This window comes from Staurois parvus, unplaced genomic scaffold, assembly GCF_062004578.1.
Source record: "Staurois parvus isolate SC_StPar_1 unplaced genomic scaffold, SC_StPar_1.0 ptg000164l, whole genome shotgun sequence".
In the NCBI taxonomy this organism is placed as follows: Eukaryota; Metazoa; Chordata; class Amphibia; order Anura; family Ranidae; genus Staurois; species Staurois parvus.
Window position 1 is genome coordinate 564,847 of NW_028317960.1, and position 23,471 is coordinate 588,317.

At 43.6% G+C, this 23,471-nt stretch overlaps 1 protein-coding gene across 1 annotated transcript in view; it reads left to right on the forward strand.

Moving 5' to 3' along the window:
* Nucleotides 1–20,528, forward strand: part of LOC149462959 (C-type lectin domain family 10 member A-like) — a 40,188-nt gene extending 19,660 nt beyond the window's left edge. The window contains exons 5-8 of the mRNA XM_089676101.1: nucleotides 8,847–8,921; nucleotides 12,326–12,468; nucleotides 17,419–17,537; nucleotides 19,300–20,528. Of these exons, the coding sequence (XP_089532227.1) occupies nucleotides 8,847–8,921; nucleotides 12,326–12,468; nucleotides 17,419–17,537; nucleotides 19,300–19,447 (485 nt within the window). The 3' untranslated portion in view covers nucleotides 19,448–20,528. The remainder of the gene's footprint in view (nucleotides 1–8,846; nucleotides 8,922–12,325; nucleotides 12,469–17,418; nucleotides 17,538–19,299) is intronic.
* The last annotated feature ends 2,943 nt before the right edge of the window (nucleotides 20,529–23,471 follow it).

A 23,471-nucleotide genomic window follows, 5' to 3' on the forward strand; every position in this document is an offset into this window, starting at 1 on the left:
ACACTCTGCCATGTGCCACTTTCAGGTCTCCTCACACTGCTGGTGGTTTCCATTTTTGTCATAGGGTGCTGTATGGCCTCCCATTGCTGCTGCCTCCACCGCCACACTGTGGCTCCACACTCTGGTTTTGGCCCCGTGACTGCCCAAATGAGTGAAGTGTGCGGTGATTCTAAGATCGACGGCACTCATCTGCATGTCATACTGCCTGACAGTATTATTTCTCTTCCCCAGCAGACTCCAAGGGCATTTAAATTAAAGGTACAGTGTTCTGCACTAATATTAAGTCTCTCTGAAGCCTAGAAACACCCTTTTTTAAGTTAAATTCACAGCGAATATATTCGACTCGAATCGAAATTTTTCTACGAATTCGCCGAATCAGTCGAATCGAATTTTTGAATACTTCGCTCATCTCTAATCTCCATGTATAATACATAGGGGGGGATATGATCTCCATGTATAATACATAAGGGGGATATGATCTCCATGTATAATACATAAGGGGGATATGATCTTCGTGTATAATACATAAGGGGGGATATGATCTCCATGTATAATACATAAGGGGGGGATATGATCTTCATGTATAATACATAAGGGGGGGATATGATCTCCATGTATAATACATAAGGGGGGATATGATCTCCATGTATAATACATAAGGGGGGATATGATCTCCATGTATAATACATAAGGGGGATATGATCTCCATGTATAATACATAAGGGGGATATGATCTCCATGTATAATACATAAGGGGGGATATGATCTCCATGTATAATACATAAGGGGGGATATGATCTCCATGTATAATACATAGGGGGGGATATGATCACCATGTATAATACATAAGGGGGATATGATATCCATGTATAATACATAAGGGGGGATATGATCTCCATGTATAATACATAAGGGGGGATATGATCTCCATGTATAATACATAAGGGGGGATATGATCTCCATGTATAATACATAAGGGGGATATGATCACCATGTATAATACTTAAGGGGGGGATATGATCTCCATGTATAATACATAAGGGGGATATGATCACCATGTATAATACATAAGGGGGGATATGATATCCATGTATAATACATAAGGGGGGATATGATCTCCATGTATAATACATAAGGGGGGATATGATCTCCATGTATAATACATAAGGGGGATATGATCTCCATGTATAATACATAAGGGGGGATATGATCTCCATGTATAATACATAAGGGGGGATATGATCTCCATGTATAATACATAAGGGGGATATGATCTTTGTGTATAATACATAAGGGGGGATATGATCTCCATGTATAATACATAAGGGGGGATATGATCTTCGTGTATAATACATAAGGGGGGATATGATCTCCATGTATAATACATAAGGGGGGATATGATCTTCATGTATAATACATAAGGGGGGGATATGATCTCCATGTATAATACATAAGGGGGGATATGATCTCCATGTATAATACATAAGGGGGCATATGATCTCCATGTATAATACATAAGGGGGATATGATCTCCATGTATAATACATAAGGGGGATATGATCTCCATGTATAATACATAAGGGGGATATGATCTCCATGTATAATACATAAGGGGGGATATGATCTCCATGTATAATACATAAGGGGGATATGATCTCCATGTATAATACATAAGGGGGGATATGATCTCCATGTATAATACATAAGGGGGGATATGATCTCCATGTATAATACATAGGGGGGGATATGATCACCATGTATAATACATAAGGGAGGGATATGATCTCCATGTATAATACATAAGGGGGATATGATCTCCATGTATAATACATAAGGGGGGATATGATCTCCATGTATAATACATAAGGGGGGATATGATCTCCATGTATAATACATAAGGGGGGATATGATCTCCATGTATAATACATAAGGGGGATATGATCACCATGTATAATACTTAAGGGGGGGATATGATCTCCATGTATAATACATAAGGGGGATATGATCTCCATGTATAATACATAAGGGGGGATATGATCTCCATGTATAATACATAAGGGGGGATATGATCTCCATTTATAATACATAAGGGGGATATGATCTCCATGTATAATACATAAGGGGGATATGATCTCCATGTATAATACATAAGGGGGATATGATCTCCATGTATAATACATAAGGGGGGATATGATCTCCATGTATAATACATAAGGGGGATATGATCTCCATGTATAATACATAAGGGGGGATATGATCTCCATGTATAATACATAAGGGGGATATGATCTCCATGTATAATACATAAGGGGGGATATGATCTCCATGTATAATACATAAGGGGGGATATGATCTCCATGTATAATACATAGGGGGGGATATGATCACCATGTATAATACATAAGGGAGGGATATGATCTCCATGTATAATACATAAGGGGGATATGATCTCCATGTATAATACATAAGGGGGGATATGATCTCCATGTATAATACATAAGGGGGGATATGATCTCCATGTATAATACATAAGGGGGGATATGATCTCCATGTATAATACATAAGGGGGGATATGATCTCCATGTATAATACATAAGGGGGGGGGATATGATCTCCATGTATAATACATAAGGGGGGGGGGATATGATCTCAATGTATAATACATAAGGGGGGATATGATCTCCATGTATAATAAATCAGTGGTTCATATAGTGAACTCGGTGTAGAGTTATTCCCCCTGAGGTCATCGCAGAGGACAAGGGGGCGCTCTTTACATCTGGAGGAAAAGAGATGTCATCTCCAAACACGGAAAGGTTTCTTTACAGTAAGAGCTGTGAGAATGTGGAATAGACTCCCTCCAGAGTTGGTTGTGGCCAGCTCAGTGGATTGCTGGAGGAAAGTCCTGGATTGTTTCTTGGATACACAGAATATAACTGGATATAACATTTATACGGAAAGTTGATCCAGGGAATATCCGATTGCCTCTTGGGGGATCAGGGAGGAATTTTTTTCCCAGCAAGAACAAATTGGATCGTGCTTTGCTGGTTTTTTTTTCCTTCCTCTGAATCAACTGTGGGTGTAGGATTATAACTTCTTTTTTTTTTAATGGTTGAACGGGATGGACTTTTTCAGCAAATGAAGTGATTCGCTAATAGCTAGCAATGAAGCCACCTTGTGACATGCATTGTATCACCTCTCCCTATCAGGGATGTTCAGATGCTAGTCATAACCCACCTGAGCTATCCTGTCATAAGTGTCACCACCACAGCCTCACATATACATCTCCCTCATACATGAGTCACTAAAGGGGTGGGGAATGCCTCACTGCTTATGAGTGGCAGTCTGCAGTGACAGTTTCCTGGCAGGATAACACAGGCATCCAACCACACCGGAGTTTATTTGTCCCCCTATCCTTGTCCTACACCAGCTTCCAATACAACAAAACTATGGCTGCCTTATCTGATGGCAAAAGTTCAAAAGTCACCCCAAATTTAAAAGAGAAGTGTGGGATTTCTCTTGTAAAAAAAAAAAAAAAAAAAAAAAAAAAAGAAAATCACACTTACTTAGGATCGGTCCGAGGCTTCATCTGTCCCCTGCTGACTCTAAGTGTGAGAACTCAGCTGATCAAATGACTGCTGACCGCCAAGTTCTCACATCCACTCTGAGCAGAGAGCAGTTACTGTCTGTCACCGCTCTCTGCTCTGCCCCCCCTCCCCCCCAGCGCTGTTGAGGGGAAGGGAGCTGCTGGTTCAGGCTTTCAGCAGATCGCTGAGATGCTGAGCCAGGTGCCACTCCGGACTGTCAGCTGAAACCGGGTCACAAGAATGCAGAACGAACTGCACCCCTGTGATCCACAGGAGAAGTACAGCCAATCCAGCACAAATCCATGGTAACAGGGATTCTGAATCACTTTCCTAATGTTAGCATTGCATGTGTGGGCAAAGGCATTGGGTGAGAGCCTAGAGGGTGTTGTACATATATGTTGGTGATGCAGATGTAGAGAAGGGATATGTACAGGCAGAGTGGTGGGTTGTAGGTGCATTGGTGGAAGTGAGGGAAAGCAAGCATAGGTTCAGTGGTGAGAGAAGTGGAGGGTGGTGGGAGAAGAGACGTGCAGGCATGGGTGGTAGTGGGTGTAGGGTGCTGGCAGAGAGGGTGTTGCGAAAAGGAGGGGTAAAGGCAAGGCTGCTGGTGATAGAAGGATGGTTCTGGGGTGAAGGGTGCAGAAAAAAAGGAGGGGTACGGGCATGGATGCACTGATAAAAAAGGGATGCAGGTATGGATGGTGGCAAGAGAAGGGGGGTACAGACAAGGATGGTGGTGGGAGAAGAAAGAGTCCAGACATAGATGTTGTTGAGAGAAGCAGAGTGCAGGCATGGATGGTGGTGAGAGAAGGAGGGTGGAGATATGGATGGTGGTGAGAAAAGGAGGGTACAAGCATGGGTGGTGGTAAGAGAAGGAGGGTACAGGCATAAGTGGTGGTGAGAGAAGGAGGGTGCAGGCATGGGTGGTGGTGAGAGAAGGAGGGTGCAGGCATGGATGGTGTTAGGGACCAGCCGGTGGTAGCCTCTAGCATTCCACAGACCAAAATTCCCCAAGGCGCGGAATCTAAGTTCCGACCTGCTTGTTCACCAGAGCCCCTGATGGTGGGGATGGACTTGGAGCAAGCCGAGACCAGGTCGCAACCCCTGGGGCAACCAGCTGTGGTAGAGGAACCTGTCGGTGGTATGCAGCAGGTGAGAGTCTGATGTGAGGAGGTAGAGTAAGCGAGGTCAGACAGGCCGGGTCAGGCAAGCCAGAGGTCAGAGCAGGAGAAGTCAGCATATCAGGATCAGGCAGGATCAGCAGCAAAGTAAACTCACAGGAAAGACCATAGGGCACTTGAGCATTGCAAGAGCTGGGTTTAAATAGCCCACCTGACTCCTGACAGGCGCTCCTGGGTCCTAGTGCTTGACCGGTGCCGTCATTGGTGACAGGCGCACCTGGGTCCTAGTGCCCGCCTGCCTGTACATTTTGTCAGGATTCTATGCATGTGCCGATTCGATCGCTGTAGCGATCTTCCCATTCCCCGACAGATGGTGGTGAGAGAAGGAGGGTGCAGGCATGGATGACGATGAAAGAAGGAGTGTATAGGAATGAATGGTGGTGATAGAAGGTGGATACAGGCATGGGTGGTGGTGAGAGAAGGAGGGTATAGGCATGGGTGGTGGTGAGAGAAGGAGGGTGCAGGCATGGGTGGTGGGGAGGGAAGGAGGGTGCAGGCATGGGTGGTGGTGAGAGAAGGAGTGTATAGGAATGAATGGTGGTGATAGAAGGTGGTTACAGGCATGCGTGGTGGTGAGAGAAAGAGGGTATAGGCGTGGGTGGTGGTGAGAGAAGGAGGGTGCAGGCATGGGTGGTGGTGAGGGAAGGAGGGTGCAGGCATGGGTGGTGGTGAGAGGAGGGTGCAGGCATGGGTGGTGGTGAGAGAAGGAGGGTGTAGGCATGGGTTATGGTGAGAGAAGGAGGGTGGAGACATGGATGGAGGTGAGAGAAAGAAGGTGCAGGCATGGAAGATGGTGAGAGAGGGAGGGTGCAGGCATGGGTGGTGGTAATGAGAAGGAGGGTGGAGACTTGGATGGTGGTGAGAGAAAGAAGGTGCAGGCATGGAAGGTGGTGAGAGACGTAGGGTGCAGGCATGGGTGGTGGTGAGAGAAGCAGGGTGCAGGCATGGGTGGTGGTGAGAGAAGGAGGATGCACGCTTGGATGGTGGTGAAAGAAGTATGGTGCAGGCATGGGTTGTGGTGAGAGAAGGAGAGTGCAAGCATGGATGATGGTGAGAGAAGGAGGGTGTAAGCATGGGTGGTGGTGAGAGGAGGATGCAGGCATGGGTGGTGGTGAGAGAAGGAGGGTGCAGGCATGGGTGGTGGTGAGAGAAGGAGGGTGCAGGCATGGATGGTGATGAGAGAAGGAGGGTGCAGGCATGGGTGGTGGTGAGAGAAGGAGGGTGCAGGCATGGGTGGTGATGAGAGAAGGAGGGTGCAGGCATGGGTGGTGGTCAGAGAAGGATGGTGGAGACATTGATGGTGGTGAGAGGAGGGTGCAGGCATGGGTGGTGGTGAGAGAAGGATGGTGGAGTCATGGATGGTGGTGAGAGAAGGAGGGTGCAGGCATTGGTGGTGGTTTGGTGGTTAGAGAAGGAGGATGCAGACATGGGTGGTGGTGAGAGAAGGAGGGTGCAGGCATGGGTGGTGGTGAGAGAAGGAGGGTGCAAGCATGGGTGGTGGTGAGAGAAGGAGGATGCAGACATGGGTGGTGGTGAGAGAAGGAAGGTGCAGGCATGGGTGGTGGTGAGAGAAGGAGGGTGCAAGCATGGGTGGTGGTGAGAGAAGGAGGATGCAGACATGGGTGGTGGTGAGAGAAGGAGGGTGCAGACATGGGTGGTGGTGAGAGAAGGAGGGTGCAGGCACGGGTGGTGGTGAGAGAAGGAGGGTGCAAGCATGGGTGGTGGTGAGAGAAGGAGGATGCAGACATGGGTGGTGGTGAGAGAAGGAGGGTGCAGGCATGGGTGGTGGTGAGAGAAGGAGGGTGCAGGCATGGGTGGTGGTGAGAGAAGGAGGGTGCAGGCATGAGTGGTGATGAGAGAAGGAGGGTGCAGGCATGGGTGGTGGTCAGAGAAGGATGGTGGAGACATTGATGGTGGTGAGAGGAGGGTGCAGGCATGGGTGGTGGTGAGAGAAGGATGGTGGAGTCATGGATGGTGGTGAGAGAAGGAGGGTGCAGGCATTGGTGGTGGTGAGAGAAGGAGGATGCAAACATGGGTGGTGGTGAGAGAAGGAGGGTGCAGGCATGGATTTTGGTGAGAGAAAGAGGGTGCAGGCATGGGTGGTGGTGATGAGAAGGAGGGTGGAGACATGGATGGTGGTGAGAGAAAGAAGGTGCGGGCATGGAAGGTGGTGAGAGACGGAGGGTGCAGGCATGGGTGGTGGTGAGAGAAGCAGGGTGCAGGCATGGGTGGTGGTGAGAGAAGGAGGATGCACGCTTGGATGATGGTGAGAGAAGGATGGTGCAAGCATGGGTGGTGGTGAGAGGAGGGTGCAGGCATGGGTGGTGGTGAGAGAAGGAGGGTGCAGGCATGGATGGTGATGAGAGAAGGAGGTTGCAGGCATGGGTGGTGGTGAGAGAAGGAGGGTGCAGGCATGGGTGGTGGTGAGAGAAGGAGGGTGCAGGCATGGGTGGTGGTGAGAGAAGGAGGGTGCAGGCATGGGTGGTGGTGAGAGAAGGAGGGTGCAGGCATGGATGGTGATGAGAGAAGGAGGGTGCAGGCATGGATGGTGATGAGAGAAGGAGGTTGCAGGCATGGGTGGTGGTGAGAGAAGGAGGGTGCAGGCATGGGTGGTGGTGAGAGAAGGAGGGTGCAGGCATGGGTGGTGGTGAGAGAAGGAGGGTGCAGGCATGGGTGGTGGTGAGAGAAGGAGGGTGCAGGCATGGATGGTGATGAGAGAAGGAGGGTGCAGGCATGGATGGTGATGAGAGAAGGAGGGTGCAAGCATGGGTGGTGGTGAGAGAAGGAGGGTGCAGGCATGGGTGGTGGTGAGAGAAGGAGGTTGCAGGCATGGGTGGTGGTGAGAGAAGGAGGGTGCAGGCATGGGTGGTGGTGAGAGAAGGAGGGTGCAGGCATGGATGGTGATGAGAGAAGGAGGGTGCAGGCATGGGTGGTGGTGAGAGAAGGAGGGTGCAGGCATGGGTGGTGATGAGAGAAGGAGGGTGCAGGCATGGGTGGTGGTCAGAGAAGGATGGTGGAGACATTGATGGTGGTGAGAGAAGGAGGGTGCAAGCATGGGTGGTGGTGAGAGAAGGATGGTGGAGTCATGGATGGTGGTGAGAGAAGGATGGTGGAGTCATGGATGGTGGTGAGAGAAGGAGGATATATATATATATAAAAATTATTTTGTTTTACTATATCATGCATGATCTCGGATGATATATTTAAAAAATAACGCAAAAATAACTAAACCTCGAAATTAGTTTTTTTTTAAACAGTCTTGGACCCCTCTTCTAGTTTTTTTCCACCTATTTAAAATTTTTATTGAAAATTACATTATTTTTAAGCTTTTTTACATTAACTATTTTATATATTTTAAAATTATTTTGATAAATTATTTACTTTTAAAACAAACATATAAGTCAGAGGGCATCCATGATAATGGGTTTACAGAGTATTAGTTTTACATAGAGAGATCAAAGCAGACACTGTTTGCTTTCAGCTGGTCTCTCTCTGAATGAAACTTTATTTAGCCCTGTCTACACAGAGCAGGAGGGAGGGGAGAAGGAAGGAGTCAAAGACACGTTCAGTTCTGTGATGAGTTATTGAGCTCTGCAAACACCAGGCTTTATCAGCAAAGCAGGTATGACTAGTCTGGAAAACATGTGAAAAGGAGCCCAGAGCGCCACCCAAAGACTAGATATGAAAATACTAATTATTTATGTTTTATTTCATAAGGAACCGACTATAAAGTTAAAAACAATTTTAAAAATAGTAGGTTTTTTTGGCCTAAAAATAATTTCAAAGCCTCTATATATTCCCTTTAAATGACAAAATCCCACGTTCAGAGTTTTTGTCTCTCATTCACTGCCATTAACACTTTTGTGTTTTTGTTACTTTCTGTATTGTAACAATGTATGTGCAGTGTGTTTGATGTGTAGAGTGATGTGCAGTGCTACAGTATATGGGAGCACTATATAAATGAAACATAAATGATACCTGATGCAGTCTGCTCAGCTGTGAGAGAGGACCTGTCATCTTCTCAGTGAATGTGTGAGCAGGAGAGCGGCTCTGCCATAGATCACCCGTCTTTGTGTTACAGGTTCTCTTTCCAGCAACATTCAGAGGGCTTTGGGAGCTGTGGGGAAGCTGGCCGAAAATCTCCAGAAAAGTGGAGGTAAGTTTATCCATCAAACCGCCATTTTCCAGAACCCTCTGAGACACAGAGCTCCACCTCCATTTTTCATCCACAGTTTACTCACACTTCCCGTTCCCGTTTGAACTCCAATCAGGATTTGGGATATATACAGTTGTGTTCAAAATAATAGCAGTGTGTTGAAAAAAGTGAATAAAGCTGCAAATCCTTCTAATAGCTTTTATTTCCATCCACACAAATGCATTGGGAACACGACACATTCTATTCCAAATCAAAACATGATGAAAAATAGATCAAATTTGTGTTGTTCCTCTAAAAAAATGGAAGAAAAGTGAATATTAGACGGTTCAAAAAAATCGCAGTGTTTGTATTCTTCTTTACAAACTCCAACATTCACTATATAAACTGAGAAATGTTTGAAGATTTTGCTTTCCTTTGAATGACTTCATGAATATTTGGTTGTAGTCGCACTGTTTCTGAGAACTGCTGTACATCTGTGTTGCATGGAGTCACCCAACCTCTGGCCCCTGTGATCAGGTATTCCAGCCCAGGATGATTGGACCACATTCCACGGTTCTTCTCTATTTCTTGGTTTGGCCTCAGAAACGGCATTTTTGATGTCACCACACAAGTTTTCTATTGGATGAAGATCCGGGGATTGGGCTGGCCACTCCATAACGTCCATCTTGTTGGTCTGGAACCAAGATGTTGCACGTTTACTGGTGTGTTTGGGGTCGTTGTCTTGTTGGAACACCCATTTCAAGGGCATTTCCTCTTCAGCATAAGGCAGCATGACCTCTTCAAGTATTCTGATGTATTCAAACTGATCCATGATCCCTGGTATGCGATAAAAAGGCCCAACACCGTAGTATGAGAAACATCCCCATATCATGATGCTTGCACCACCATGCTTCACGTTCTTCACAGTGTACTGTGGCTTGAATTCAGTGTTTGGGGGTTGTCTGACAAACTGTCTCCGCCCACTAGACCCAAAAATAACAATCTTACTTTCATCAGACCACAAAATGTTGCCCCATTTCTCTTTAGGCCAGTCAATGTGCTCTTTGGCAGATTGTAACCTCTTCAGCACACGTCTTTTTCCCAACAGTGGGACTTTGCGGGGACTTCTTGCAGATAGCTTGGCTTCACATAGGCGTCTTCTAATTGTAACAGTCCTCACAGGGAACGTCACACCTTCTTTCATCTTCCTGGAGCTGATTGTTGGCTGAGTCCTCACAGGGAACGTCACACCTTCTTTCATCTTCCTGGAGCTGATTGTTGGATGAGTCCGCGCCATTTTGGCTATTCTTCTATCCATTCCAATGGTAGTTTTTCGCTTTCTTCGACATCTTTCAGGTTTTGGTTGCCATTTTAAAGCATTTGCCATCATTTTAGCTAAGCAGCCGATCATTTTCTGCACTTCTTTATATGTTTTCCCCTCTCCAATCAACTTTTTAATCAAGGTACGCTGTTCTTCTGAACAATATCTGGAACGACCCATTTTCCTCAGAATTTCAGAGAGAAATGCACTGTAACCAGCATGTCCAACATTTGCTGCCTTCCTTCCCTAAATAAGGGCAATAATTGCCACCTGTTTATCAAAGAATGAATGACCTCACTAATAGAACTCCACACTGCTATTATTGTGAACACGCCCCTTTCAATGAGTGATTCAATGACACAGAATCAGCAGCATGCATGTCATGACTGTTGGGTCTGTTGGATTTCTATTACTCTACTACACCTGCTAGGAAATTATTTGCCATGTAGAGATATCATTTCTACCAAAAACAGCGATTGATCCGGTTAGTGATGTCTGACTGCTATTATTTTCAACACAACTGTATACATAGTCAGGGCTCTTCTTTGTTCTCAAAGAATTGGTGCAAGTACACTGTCCACCATGGCCAACCTCTGAGCACCGTTCCTTGTCTCCGCCCCCTATCCACCTCCTAGTACCACTCCTTTTAAAGAATACAGAGCCAAGTATCATGTTGTGTTCTTAAGTAATTTGTATGGAATTGGGTAATGATAATAGACCCCCACCAACAATAGATCCTTCCCAGGAACAATAGACCCTCCCCCAAGAACAAAGTACACGTCCTAACAACAGTAGACCCCTGACGGAAACAATAGACCTCTACCTGCAACAATAGTTCCCCAGCAGCCAGCTTCAACAGACCCTCTCCCTTCAACAGTGGATTTCTCTTTCTCTCTTTCTCTCCATCTCTCTCTCTCCCCCTTCTCTCTTTCTCTGTTTCTTTCACTCTTTGTCTATCTTTCTCCTATCTCTGTCATCCCTCTTCTCTCTCTCTCCTTCTCGCTCTTTCTTTATCTCTCTCCCTCCATCTCTCTCTCTTTCTCCTTCTCTCTCTCATCCCTCTTCTCTCTCCCTCCATCTCTCTCTTTTTCTCTCACTCGCTTGCTCCCTTCTCCACCTCTCTTTCTCTGATTCTTTAACTCTTTGTCTATATCTTTCTCCTATCTCTCTCATCCCTCTTCTCTCTCTCATCCATTTTCTCTCTCTCATCCCTCTTCTCTCTCTCTCCTTCTCTCTCTTTCTTTATCGCTCTCCCTCCATCTCTCTTTTTCTCTCCCTCCATCTCTCTTTTTCTCTCCCTCCATCTCTCTCTCTCTCTCCTTCTCTCTCTCATCCCTCTTCTCTCTCCTTCTCTCTCTTTATCTCTCGCTCGCTTGCTCCCTTCTCCACCTCTCTTTCTCTGTTTCTCTCTTCATTCTATTTTTCTCTCTTTCTATTGCTCCCCACTTCTCCCTACATATCTTTTCCCTTTCTTTCTTTCTTTCTTTCTTTCTTTCTTTCTTTCTTTCTTTCTTTCTTTCTTTCTTTCTTTCTTTCTTTCTTTCTTTCTTTCTTTCTTTTTCTTTCTTTCTCTCTTTCTCTCTCTCTTTCTTTCTCTCTCTTTCTCTCTCTCTTTCTTTCTTTCTTTCTTTCTTTCTTTCTTTCTTTCTTTCTTTCTTTCTTTCTTTCTTTCTTTCTTTCTTTCTTCTTCTCTTTCTCTCTTTCTCTCTCTCTCTCTTTCACTCTCTCCCTCCATCTCTCTGTCTGTCTTTCTCTCTCTCTCTCTGCTTCTCTCTCTCTCTCCTTCTCTCTGTCTCTCTGCACTTGCTGTCTGTCATTCTCTCTCTCCTCTTTCTCTTGTCCCTTTTCTCTCTCTCTCCATCTCTATCTTTTTCTCTCGCTCGCGTGCTCCCCTTTCCACCTCTCTTTCTCTGTTTCTCTCTCCATTCTCTTTCTGTTGCTCCCACTTCTTCCTAAATATCTCTTTCCCCTCCTTCCTTTGATCTCTCTCTCTCTTTCTCTCTCTTCCACCCTCCATATATACCTCTCTCTCCTTCTCTATCTTTCTCTCTTTCTGTCTCTTTCTCTCTATCCCTCCTTCTCTATCTCTCTCTCCTTTTCTCAGGTTCATTGTGCAGTGACGGATGGACATACTACAGTCTCAGCTGCTACTACAAGTCATCAAGATATAAATCATGGAATTCCGCCAAGGAAGACTGTGAGAACCAGACGGCTCAGCTGGTGGTCATTAATGGGGTGGATGAGATGGTAAGTGTGGTGAGCACCACTATGGGGAATTGGGAGGCTGTTGACAGTCCCCAACTGCACAACTGATAGACCCCCCCTAGCAACAATTGATGCACAAATGATAGACACCCCCCCCAGCAACAATTGATGCACAAATGATAGACACCCCCCCAGCAACAATTGATGCACAAATGATAGACACCCCCCCAGCAACAATTGATGCACAACTGATAGACCCCCCCCCCCCCAGCAACAATTATTGCACAACTGATAGACACCCCCCAGCAACAATTGATGCACAACTGATAGACCCCCCCCCAGCAACAATTGATGCACAACTGATAGACACCCCCCAGCAACAATTGATGCACAACTGATAGACAACTCCCCCAGCAACAATTGATGCAAAACTGATAGACACCCCCCCCAGCAACAATTGATGCACAACTGGTAGACAACTCCCCCAGCAACAATTGATGCATAACTGATAGACAACTCCCCCAGCAACAATTGATGCAAAACAGATAGACACCCCCCCAGCAACAATTGATGCACAACTGATAGACACTCCACCCCAGCAACAATTGATGCACAACTGATAGGCACTCCCCCCCAGTAACAATTGATGTACAAATGATAGACAACCCCCCCCAGCAACAATTGATGTACAAGTGATAGACACCCCCTCCCCCCACCCAGCAACAATTGATGCACAACTGATAGACACCCCCAATTATATGGAAAAAACCTTGCGAGCCAAGTAATGAATTCCTTTTGTTGGATCGCAAACTTATTAGCACATAACAACCAATGTGAAAAAACGTGTAAATAAAAATATAATATTGCGCTCACAACCTTCCAATCTATATATAATAAACCTATAAGAATGTATATAATATATTTGAATATCTGAATAAGTGAATATATAGCCAATCAACTCACATAAATGAATATATAGTCAATCAACTCACATGAATGAAATAGTAAAAAATACTAAAAATATAGTGAAATCATATAATATATTGATAAAATAATAATGTCCCACAGAGAAATATATAGGTGACTTTGTGCTGAAAAAAATCTTCTATAACTTTAAATAGGTGACTGCTTGTGCCTCCTCCCTCAAGTGAAGATGTGCGCTCACCTCATGAATAGCCTGCAATTAGGCTATTAAAGCTTGCGGTTCACCTCCTTGGAACCTACTTGTTTAGGAACTGTTGTAGATGAGATAACAATTATAATGCGACCTGTGTTGTAGACCAGTATCCTCTCACTGGATGCCCCTCTGCTGTCTTCTTATTTCCATGTAACTCTCCATAAATAAGAAAATTCTGACATGGTGCTTTATCGTTTTCAAAGCTTTTAATGTACAGCTGACAGGTGGCTCTCACATAAATCGTATAGTGATAGTACAGCTGATTCAGACCTCCGCTGGCTGTTGGAGATGTGCGTGCGTGATCCGATATCCGGACTAACTCCCTCCGAGTGACATGAACAGTCCCACCCCTACGCGTTACGCCACTAGTCACGTGGCTTCATCAGGGGGATTTGATTAATCAAATCCCCCTGATGAAGCCACGTGACTAGTGGCGTAACGCGTAGGGGTGGGACTGTTCATGTCACTCGGAGGGAGTTAGTCCGGATATCGGATCACGCACGCACATCTCCAACAGCCAGCGGAGGTCTGAATCAGCTGTACTATCACTATACGATTTATGTGAGAGCCACCTGTCAGCTGTACATTAAAAGCTTTGAAAACGATAAAGCACCATGTCAGAATTTTCTTATTTATGGAGAGTTACATGGAAATAAGAAGACAGCAGAGGGGCATCCAGTGAGAGGATACTGGTCTACAACACAGGTCGCATTATAATTGTTATCTCATCTACAACAGTTCCTAAACAAGTAGGTTCCAAGGAGGTGAACCGCAAGCTTTAATAGCCTAATTGCAGGCTATTCATGAGGTGAGCGCACATCTTCACTTGAGGGAGGAGGCACAAGCAGTCACCTATTTAAAGTTATAGAAGATTTTTTTCAGCACAAAGTCACCTATATATTTCTCTGTGGGACATTATTATTTTATCAATATATTATATGATTTCACTATATTTTTAGTATTTTTTACTATTTCATTCATGTGAGTTGATTGACTATATATTCATTTATGTGAGTTGATTGGCTATATATTCACTTATTCAGATATTCAAATATATTATATACATTCTTATAGGTTTATTATATATAGATTGGAAGGTTGTGAGCGCAATATTATATTTTGATAGACACCCCCCCCCAGCGACTATTGATGTACAAGTGATAGACACCCCCTCCCCCCACCCAGCAACAATTGATGCACAAATAATAACAAGAGATACAATGGTCACATGCCAGGATTCAGCCTGGGTCATGGTGGTCTGCTTACTGCTGGTGTCACCAAACCTCTGGTGCCTTGTTCTAGAAATATTAATTTTCATCATTTTTAGTTTCAGTTGTCGGTGTTTCATGAGTTGCTTTGCCTTTGTTTTCTGCCCTGACCTCACCATTGATGAAGAGGTACTTTGTGTGTCAGATGACGGAGGTAGGAATATGTCAAGGCCTCCATGGGCTATTTTCATTTTTTTGCTATCACTCGGTAATGGGTGACAATCTTGCCCCGTCTATACTGGGGGGTGCTTGTTCAATTCAAAGGGGGGAGAGACCCAGACAATACTATCTATTGCAAATGCTGCTTGTAGAGTTTTGTTTTTTCATTCCAAGTCCAGAACTAATCAGATATCCATTTTTTACAATTCTTCATTAGATTCCAAAGTAAGACCTCCTATTGTTACTGTTCAATATTGTAGATGGCCGTCTTATTAATTAAGCTGAATAGTCCCAGTGAGGACGCTCCCGTACAACAAAGAGAATAGAAACTGGAGCTCCGCACCGCGGCTAAGAGGTCCACATACAACTTTATTCCACTACAAGTCAGAAGTATGATCTAAAAAAAGTAGCAAATGCATTTTGGGGGTCCAAGAGCACCCCTTTCATCAGGGCTAAAAAGAACATCAAAGGTTCTCCATATCAATTTGATATAAATACAATATCCCCTCCTCAGGGTCACAGCTAAAAGCCCCATAATACACTGCTGAAAAAATGGAAGGAAGACATTGTAATCCTAGTCTAGCATCAAGTCAATGACACTCCTGGGATATTGATCTGGCCAGGTAAGTAGCAGAGGGGGTTGTTCATCAGTTTCAGCTGCTTTGGTGGTAATGACATTAACAACAGATGCACTAGATGGGCAACAATGAGACAACCCCCAAAACAGGAATGGTTTTACAGGTGGAGGACGCTGACATTTTTTTCTCCACTGATCTTTTCTGACTGTTCACTAGTTTTGCATTTGGCTAGGGTCAGTGTCACTGCTGGTAGCATGAAGCCATACCTGGACCCTACAGAGGTTGTACAGGCAGTCCAACCCCTCCAGGACTGCACATCAATACGTGCCATTGCCAGAAGGTTTGCTGTGACTCCCAGCACAGTCTCAAGAGCATGGAGGAGATTCCAGGAGACAGGCAGTTACTCTAGGAGAACTGGACAGGGCCGTAGAAGGTCCTTAACCTATCAGCAGGACCGGTATCTGCTCCTTGGTGCAAGGAGGAACAGGATGAGTACTTCCAGAGCCCCACAAAATGACCTCCAGCAGGCCACTGGTGTGAATGTCTCTGACCAATCAGAAATAGACTTCCGACGTCCTCTAGTGGGCCCTGTGCTCACTGCCCGGCACCATAGAGCTGGATTGACATTTGCCATTGAACCCCAGAATTGGCAGGTCCACCACTGGCGCCCTGTGCTTTTCACAGATGAGAGCAGGTTCACCTTGAGCACATGTGACAGATGTGAAAGGGTCTGGAGAAGCCGTGGAGAAAGTTCTGCTGCCTGTAACATGGTTCAGCATGACCGTTGATGTGGTGGGTCAGTGATGGACTGGGGAAGCATATCCATGGAGGGACGCACAGACCTCTACAGGCTAGACAATGACCCCCTGACTGCCATTAGGTATGGGTATGAAATCCTTGGACTCAATTCAGACCCTACTCTGGTGCAGTGGGTCCTGGGTTCCTCCAGGGGAATGACAATGTCCGGCCTCATGTGTATGCAGGCAGTTCCTGGAGGATGAAGGAATTGATACCATTGAATGGCCCCCACGCTCGCCTGAACTAAATCCAATAGAACACCTCTGGGATGTCATGTTTTGGTCCTTCCGACGCCACCAGGTTGCACCTCAGACTGTCCAGGAGCTCAGTGATGCCCAGGTCCAGATCTGGGAGGAAATCCCCCAGGACACCATCCGTGGTCTCATTAGGACCCTTCCCCGACGTTGTCAGGCATGAATACAAGCACGTGGGGGCCACACATACTACTGAAGACCATTCTGAGTTGCTGCAATGACATTTCACCACAATGGACTCGCCTGCTGCATCATTTTCTCACTTTGATTTTTGGGGTGTCTTTGAAGTCATTCTTCTGTAGGTTGATCACTTTCATTTTGGGGCGTCCTTACATTCCTCATTCATCCCCCGTCCATGTCAGTATAGAGATCCAGCAGGAGATTCCTCCCCATTGAGGTCTGATGGGTTTTTCAAAGTGTTCCTTTCATTATTTTGAGCCGTGTATTGTTATTACTGTGTTTGTGGGGATGTTATCTGGGACAGTCGGACTACAAGGCTACAGGTAAATAATAAGACCGGAAATTCGCAGCCGTCTCCCAAGTTCTGTTTTTTGTCTTTCTAAAAAGCTGTATCTTATCTCTAGCCTTTTTTTTTCTTAATCCCTTCTAACATTCTGCTGAAACTTTGTGATTTGTAATAGTACTGCTTGGACCTTGAAGAAGGGGACATACCCTGAAAGCTTGTCCTCAAAATTGTATGTTAGTGCAAATAAAAAAAGTATCACGGACAGTTCTCAGTTGTTTTTGTCTTTCTAAAGAATTTCCTGCGAGGTGTTGCACAATCAGACTCGCAATCAGAGGGCTTCTGGATCGGCCTTGCAGATGAGGATGGAGCCTGGGCATGGGTGGATGGGACTTCTTATGAGTCAACGCCAAAGTAAGCCGCTTCCCCTTCCTTCTTCTAAATCTTAACATGATTCTGAAACATTTCATTTCTACAGAATTGTCGTTGTTGTTAGCAGTCCTTTCACATAAAGGTCCTTTTGTTTGTGGTCCACTAAGGCCAACATTAGACACGTGCGGTTCGGCTCTCTTCAAATTAGAATTTGGACAATTTTTTCATTATTCGGACGTTCGAATGTCTCAGAATTTCAATAGTAATGAATCCAAATATGAAAAAATTAGAATAGAACATAAAAGAATAGAATAGATTACATTAGAACAGACTAGAAAATTGTTGAATAGAATAGAAGAGAATAGAAAAAACAATAGAATTGAATAAAATAGAATATAACTGTCTTCCAAAAAACAAAAATATCAAATATAATTATTTTGAATAGAATAGATTAGAATAGCATAGAAAAGAATCAAATAAAATAAACAATAGAATAGAATAAAATAAAGAATATAACTGTCTTCCGAAAATCAAATTTTGAATGGAATAAATTTGAATAGAATGGATTAGAAATGAATAGAAAATAAATGCACAGAATAGAAAACAGTAGAATAGAATAGAGAATAATAAAATTAAAAATAATAGATTAGAATAGAAAATAAAAGAATAGAATGCAATATGAAAGAAAAGAAGATAATTGAAAACAAAACAAAACAATAGAATAAAATAAAATAGAATATAACTGTCTTCTGAAATTCAAATTTGGAATAGAATAGATTAGATTAGAATACGATAGAAAAGAATAGAGAAAAATAGAATAGAAAAGAATAGAAAAAAACAATAGAATAGAATAAAATAGAATATAACTGTCTTCTGAAATTCAAATTTGGAATAGAATAAATTCAAATTTGAATAGAATAGATTTGAATACGATACAAAATACTAGAGAAAAATAGAATAGAAAAGAATAGAAAAAAACAATAGAGTAGAATAAAATAGAATATAACTGTCTTCTGAAATTCAAAGTTTGAATAGAATAAATTCATATTTGAATATAATAGATTAGATCAGAATACAATAGAAAAGAATAGAGAAAAATAGAATAGAAAAGAATAGAAAAAAAATAGAATAGACTAAAATAGAATATAACTGTCTTCCAAAACTCAAATTTTGAATAGAATAAATTCAAATTTGAATAGAATAGAAAAGAATAGACTAAAATAGAATATAACTGTCTTCCAAAATTCAATTTTCAAATAGAATAGAATGAAAAATAATAGAATAGAAAAAAATATTAAAGAATAGAATAGAACAAAAGAAAATAGAATAGAAAAAAACAATTGAATAGAATAAAATAGAAAAAAATATAACTGTTTCCAAAATTCCAATCTAGAATAAATCTAGAATAAATTTGAATTCAAAATCAAATAGAATAGATTAAAATAGAAAAGAAAAGAATAGAATAGAAAAAAAATAAAAGAGTAGAATAGAATAAAATAGAAAGAATATACTCATTTTCCAAAATTTGAATTTCAAATAGAATAAATTAGAATTCAAATGCCAATTCAAATTCGGTCAAATTGAATTTGCATAGAATCAAATTCGAAAATGAAACAAATACTGAAAATGTATTAAACAAATGTAACTAAACAAAATGATTTAAATAACGAATCGAAACCTAACAAATGTTTTCGTTCTGCACATGTCTAGCCAACCTTAAGCCTTCTTGTCTGTCTGGGTCCCACCATGGGTTCCACTCATCATCATTCTAATCCTGGTCACCAACATCTCTTGTTTCTGGCAGGTTCTGGCAGGAGGATAAGTCCCTTGACATGTCTGGTCGTGGCGATGGAAAAGAGAAAGACTGCGTTCAGATTACGTATGGAGAACACTGGGAACATTTTAAATGTTCTTGGAGCTTCAAGTACATCTGTGAGAAGGAAATGTTGTGATCTGTACTCCAGGACACAAGAATACTCTGGATATCTCATACTGCAACGATGTATAATGGAAGACCCTTCAGGACTTTATGGGACCTAAAATGAGAAGGTCTTGGAACATCCATCTGGGATTTTCTTCCTTGACGACCATCACCCCATAAAACTAAGTTCCACTTCCACCGGTTGTCTATCAGTCATGGCAACCAATCGCAGCAGGAAACAGAGGAAGGAAGTGAGTTATAATAAGTGCAAATGAGTAAATTGCACCTGTTTCCAGAGACAGAGAGTTGGAGATTGGGGCTCCTTCACCTCTCCTGTAATCTGCAAAGGGTAATACTCACCTATGCATTCTACTGCATGGAAGAGAGAGGACTTCACCCCCAACCCAACCCAACCCAACCCAACACATACCAACCCATTCAGGTGTATTTAGTAATCCAAGGATCAATGCCGAAGAATCTGCTATCAACCGATCTGAAATTGTCCTTATTGCCTGCTTTGTACCACTGCTGCCCTACTGAATTCATCTGTAGAAGGTGGTGCAATGTGTTCCTCGAGAAGGAAAAACCTCTCTCCTATTGTTTTGTCATTGGTGGACATACAGCTGGCCTTAGGTCAGGGGTCTCCAAACTATGGCCCTCCTGCTGTTGAAGTCCCATCATGCCTCTGGGAGTCTTGTCTGTTGTTGTCCGAGTCTTGCAAGGCCTCATGGGACTTGCAGTTCCTCAGCACCTGGAGGGCCATAGTTTGGAGACCCTCTGCCTTACGGGATTCATATTATCCTTCGAACGTCCTCAGACGTTGCCGTTCATCAGAACATTCTGTCTTCCCATCGGCTGATTTCTTTGAAAGCTTTTGCCACTTCCACTACAATATGTACGACTGTTCCCAACGACACAAAAAAAATTCACAGTTCCTTCAAGAAAAAGGTCGGATTTTCTCTGCTCTACGGTTGATTATACTCTACTAACTATTGAACAAAGGTTCCAAAGATTAAAATTTGACCCAAAATTCTACTGGTGTTTGGGCCAGATGACGTCAAGAGAAGACTAAATCAATCAATCAACTGATCAATGAATTTTATTCTGAGGTTCATGTTGAGTTGTGCTTTTAATTGTGTTCCATTCCTGGATGGTGGAACATTTGTATGGGAAGATATCTTAGGAAGTCCTCTATGCTCTATAATCGATAATATTCTTGGCAGATATACCGTAGGAACGGAGATGCTTCAACGAAAGGTGGTTCAAAGCTATAAAGAGGCACTCAGTGGGGTGACCCCTGGAACAAATGGGGGGTGAACTTTCAAATGTGGGACCTTGGCCATACACCATTGTCCAATGGGGTTGCCCACACACAGCACAGCACGTTGTGCACACCATATGAAACATCTCAAGGATGATCAGTGGGAACAGGATGCACCAGAGCTCAATTTTGAGTGTCATGGCAAAGGCTGGGAGTACTTATGTACATGGGGGGGGGGTCATTTTTTATTTTTAATAAATTGCAAAGATTTAAAAAAAAAACTTCTTTCCCGTTGTCATTATGGGGTCTTAGATATTCACAAGGTACTTGTTTGTGGTAAGTTGTTTTTCAAATGGTAACTTGTTTATCTGTAAACACCAGTATACAGGGGCAGACTGACCATTCCAGCACTCGGGCACTACCCGCGGGCCCGGGTCAGTAGGGGGCCCCATGAAATGCCCCTGGTACCTTTTATAGGCTTTATTGGGTGTGCTTTGAGTGTGGGCAAGGACACAGGGGCCCCATGATCCCCTATTGCCCAGGGGCCCCATGAGTTATCAGTCTGTCCCTGCCAGTATATACTATTTATTTAGTGGGTAGTGGCATTATTGTTATTTTCAGTATCAAAGGGTATCTTCATCTTGTGTAACAAACAAGCTCAAATGGTGTTTGATCATCCAATCAGCTGCCTTTATGTCTTATTAACTAAGGACAGAAACTGTGTATCATGAAAAGATTCCAACCACTAAAGAACATTTATCGGAAAGAATGATCTAGGATACAATATATATAATAATATACATTATTGCTGCATGGAAGCCACCTAGGTGCATACTATAGATTACACATGGAGGCCACCTAGGTGCATACTATAGATTACACATGGAGGCCACCTAGGTGCATACTATAGATTACACATGGAGGCCACCTAGGTGCATGCTATAGATTACACATGGAGGCCACCTAGGTGCATGCTATAGATTACACATGGAGGCCACCTAGGTGCATGCTATAGATTACACATGGAGGCCACCTAGGTGCATACTATAGATTACACATGGAGGCCACCTAGGTGCATACTATAGATTACACATGGAGGCCACCTAGGTGCATACTATAGATTATACATGGAGGCCACCTAGGTGCATACTATAGATTACACATGGAGGCCACCTAGGTGCATGCTATAGATTACACATGGAAGTCACCTAGGTGCATACTATAGATTACACATGGAAGCCACATAGGTGCATACTATAGATTACACATGGAAGTCACCTAGGTGCATGCTATAGATTACACATGGAAGCCACCTAGGTGCATACTATAGATTACAAATGGAAGCCACCTAGGTGCATACTATAGATTATACATGGAGGCCACCTAGGTGCATACTATAGATTACACATGGAAGTCACCTAGGTGCATACTATAGATTATACATGGAGGCCACCTAGGTGCATACTATAGATTACAAATGGAAGCCACCTAGGTGCATACTATAGATTATACATGGAGGCCACCTAGGTGCATACTATAGATTACACATGGATGCTGGATGGTGAAGTATCTGTATGCTTTCCTTACAGAAATTGCTGGATCTTACCTTGGGTGACTCTATTGGGATCTTTATTCCACCTGCATTGAATCAGCCGTCTGTTTGTTCTTCTGGTCCTTGAGAGTCACCCCCCCCCCCTCCACACACACACACAGCTCCCAGGGTAGACGTTGCCAGTGATCTCCATTTGGAAGTATTAGCATGTTTCATTTTTAGCTGATTTGTAAGTATTGAGTCTCCTTGGTGGCCCTTGTTTACTATGTGATATTATCAGGCTTACTATATATTCTACAATTTATGTTTTATTTTATAGATATTTATATTTGCATCTACAACTGAGGAATTTAATATAAAATGCATTGAGTTTTCAAATGCTTTTTTTTAATTGACTGTGTCTACATCTGGAATGTACACCCACCTGCCACTTCACTAGGTCCACCTTGCTAGTGCCAAGAGAATCTCCCCCACACCATGACACCACCCCCAGCCTGAACCATTGATACAAGGCAGGATGGATCCACCACACCATGACGCCACCACCAGCCTGAACCATTGATACAAGGCAGGATGGATCCCCCACACCATGACACCACCACCACCAGCCTGAACCATTGATACAAGGCAGGATGGATCCCCCACACCATGACACCACCACCACCAGCCTGAACCATTGATACAAGGCAGGATGGATCCCCCACACCATGACACCACCACCACCAGCCTGAACCACTGATACAAGGCAGGATGGATCCACCACACCATGACACCACCACCAGCCTGAACCATTGATACAAGGCAGGATGGATCCATGCTTTCATGTTGTTTACGCTAAATTCTGACCCTACCATCTGAATGCAGCAGCAACCAGTCTGCCCATTCTCCTCTGACCTCTGACACCAACAAGGCATTTTTCTCCACACAACTACTGCTCACTGCATATTTTCTCTTTTTTGGACCATTCTCTGTAAGCCCTAGAGATGATTGTGCGTAAAAATCCCAGTAGATCAGCAGTTTTTGATATCCTCAGACCAACCCATTTGGAACTAATAACCATGCCATGTTCAAAGTCACTTACACCCTCTTTCTTCCCCATTCTGATGCTCGGTTTGAACTTCAGCAAGTTTTCCTCACCACGTCTAGATCACTAAATTCATTGAGTTGCTGCCATGTGATTGGCTGATTAGCAGTTTGTGTCACCAAGCAATTGAACAGATGGACCTAATAAAGTGGCCGGTG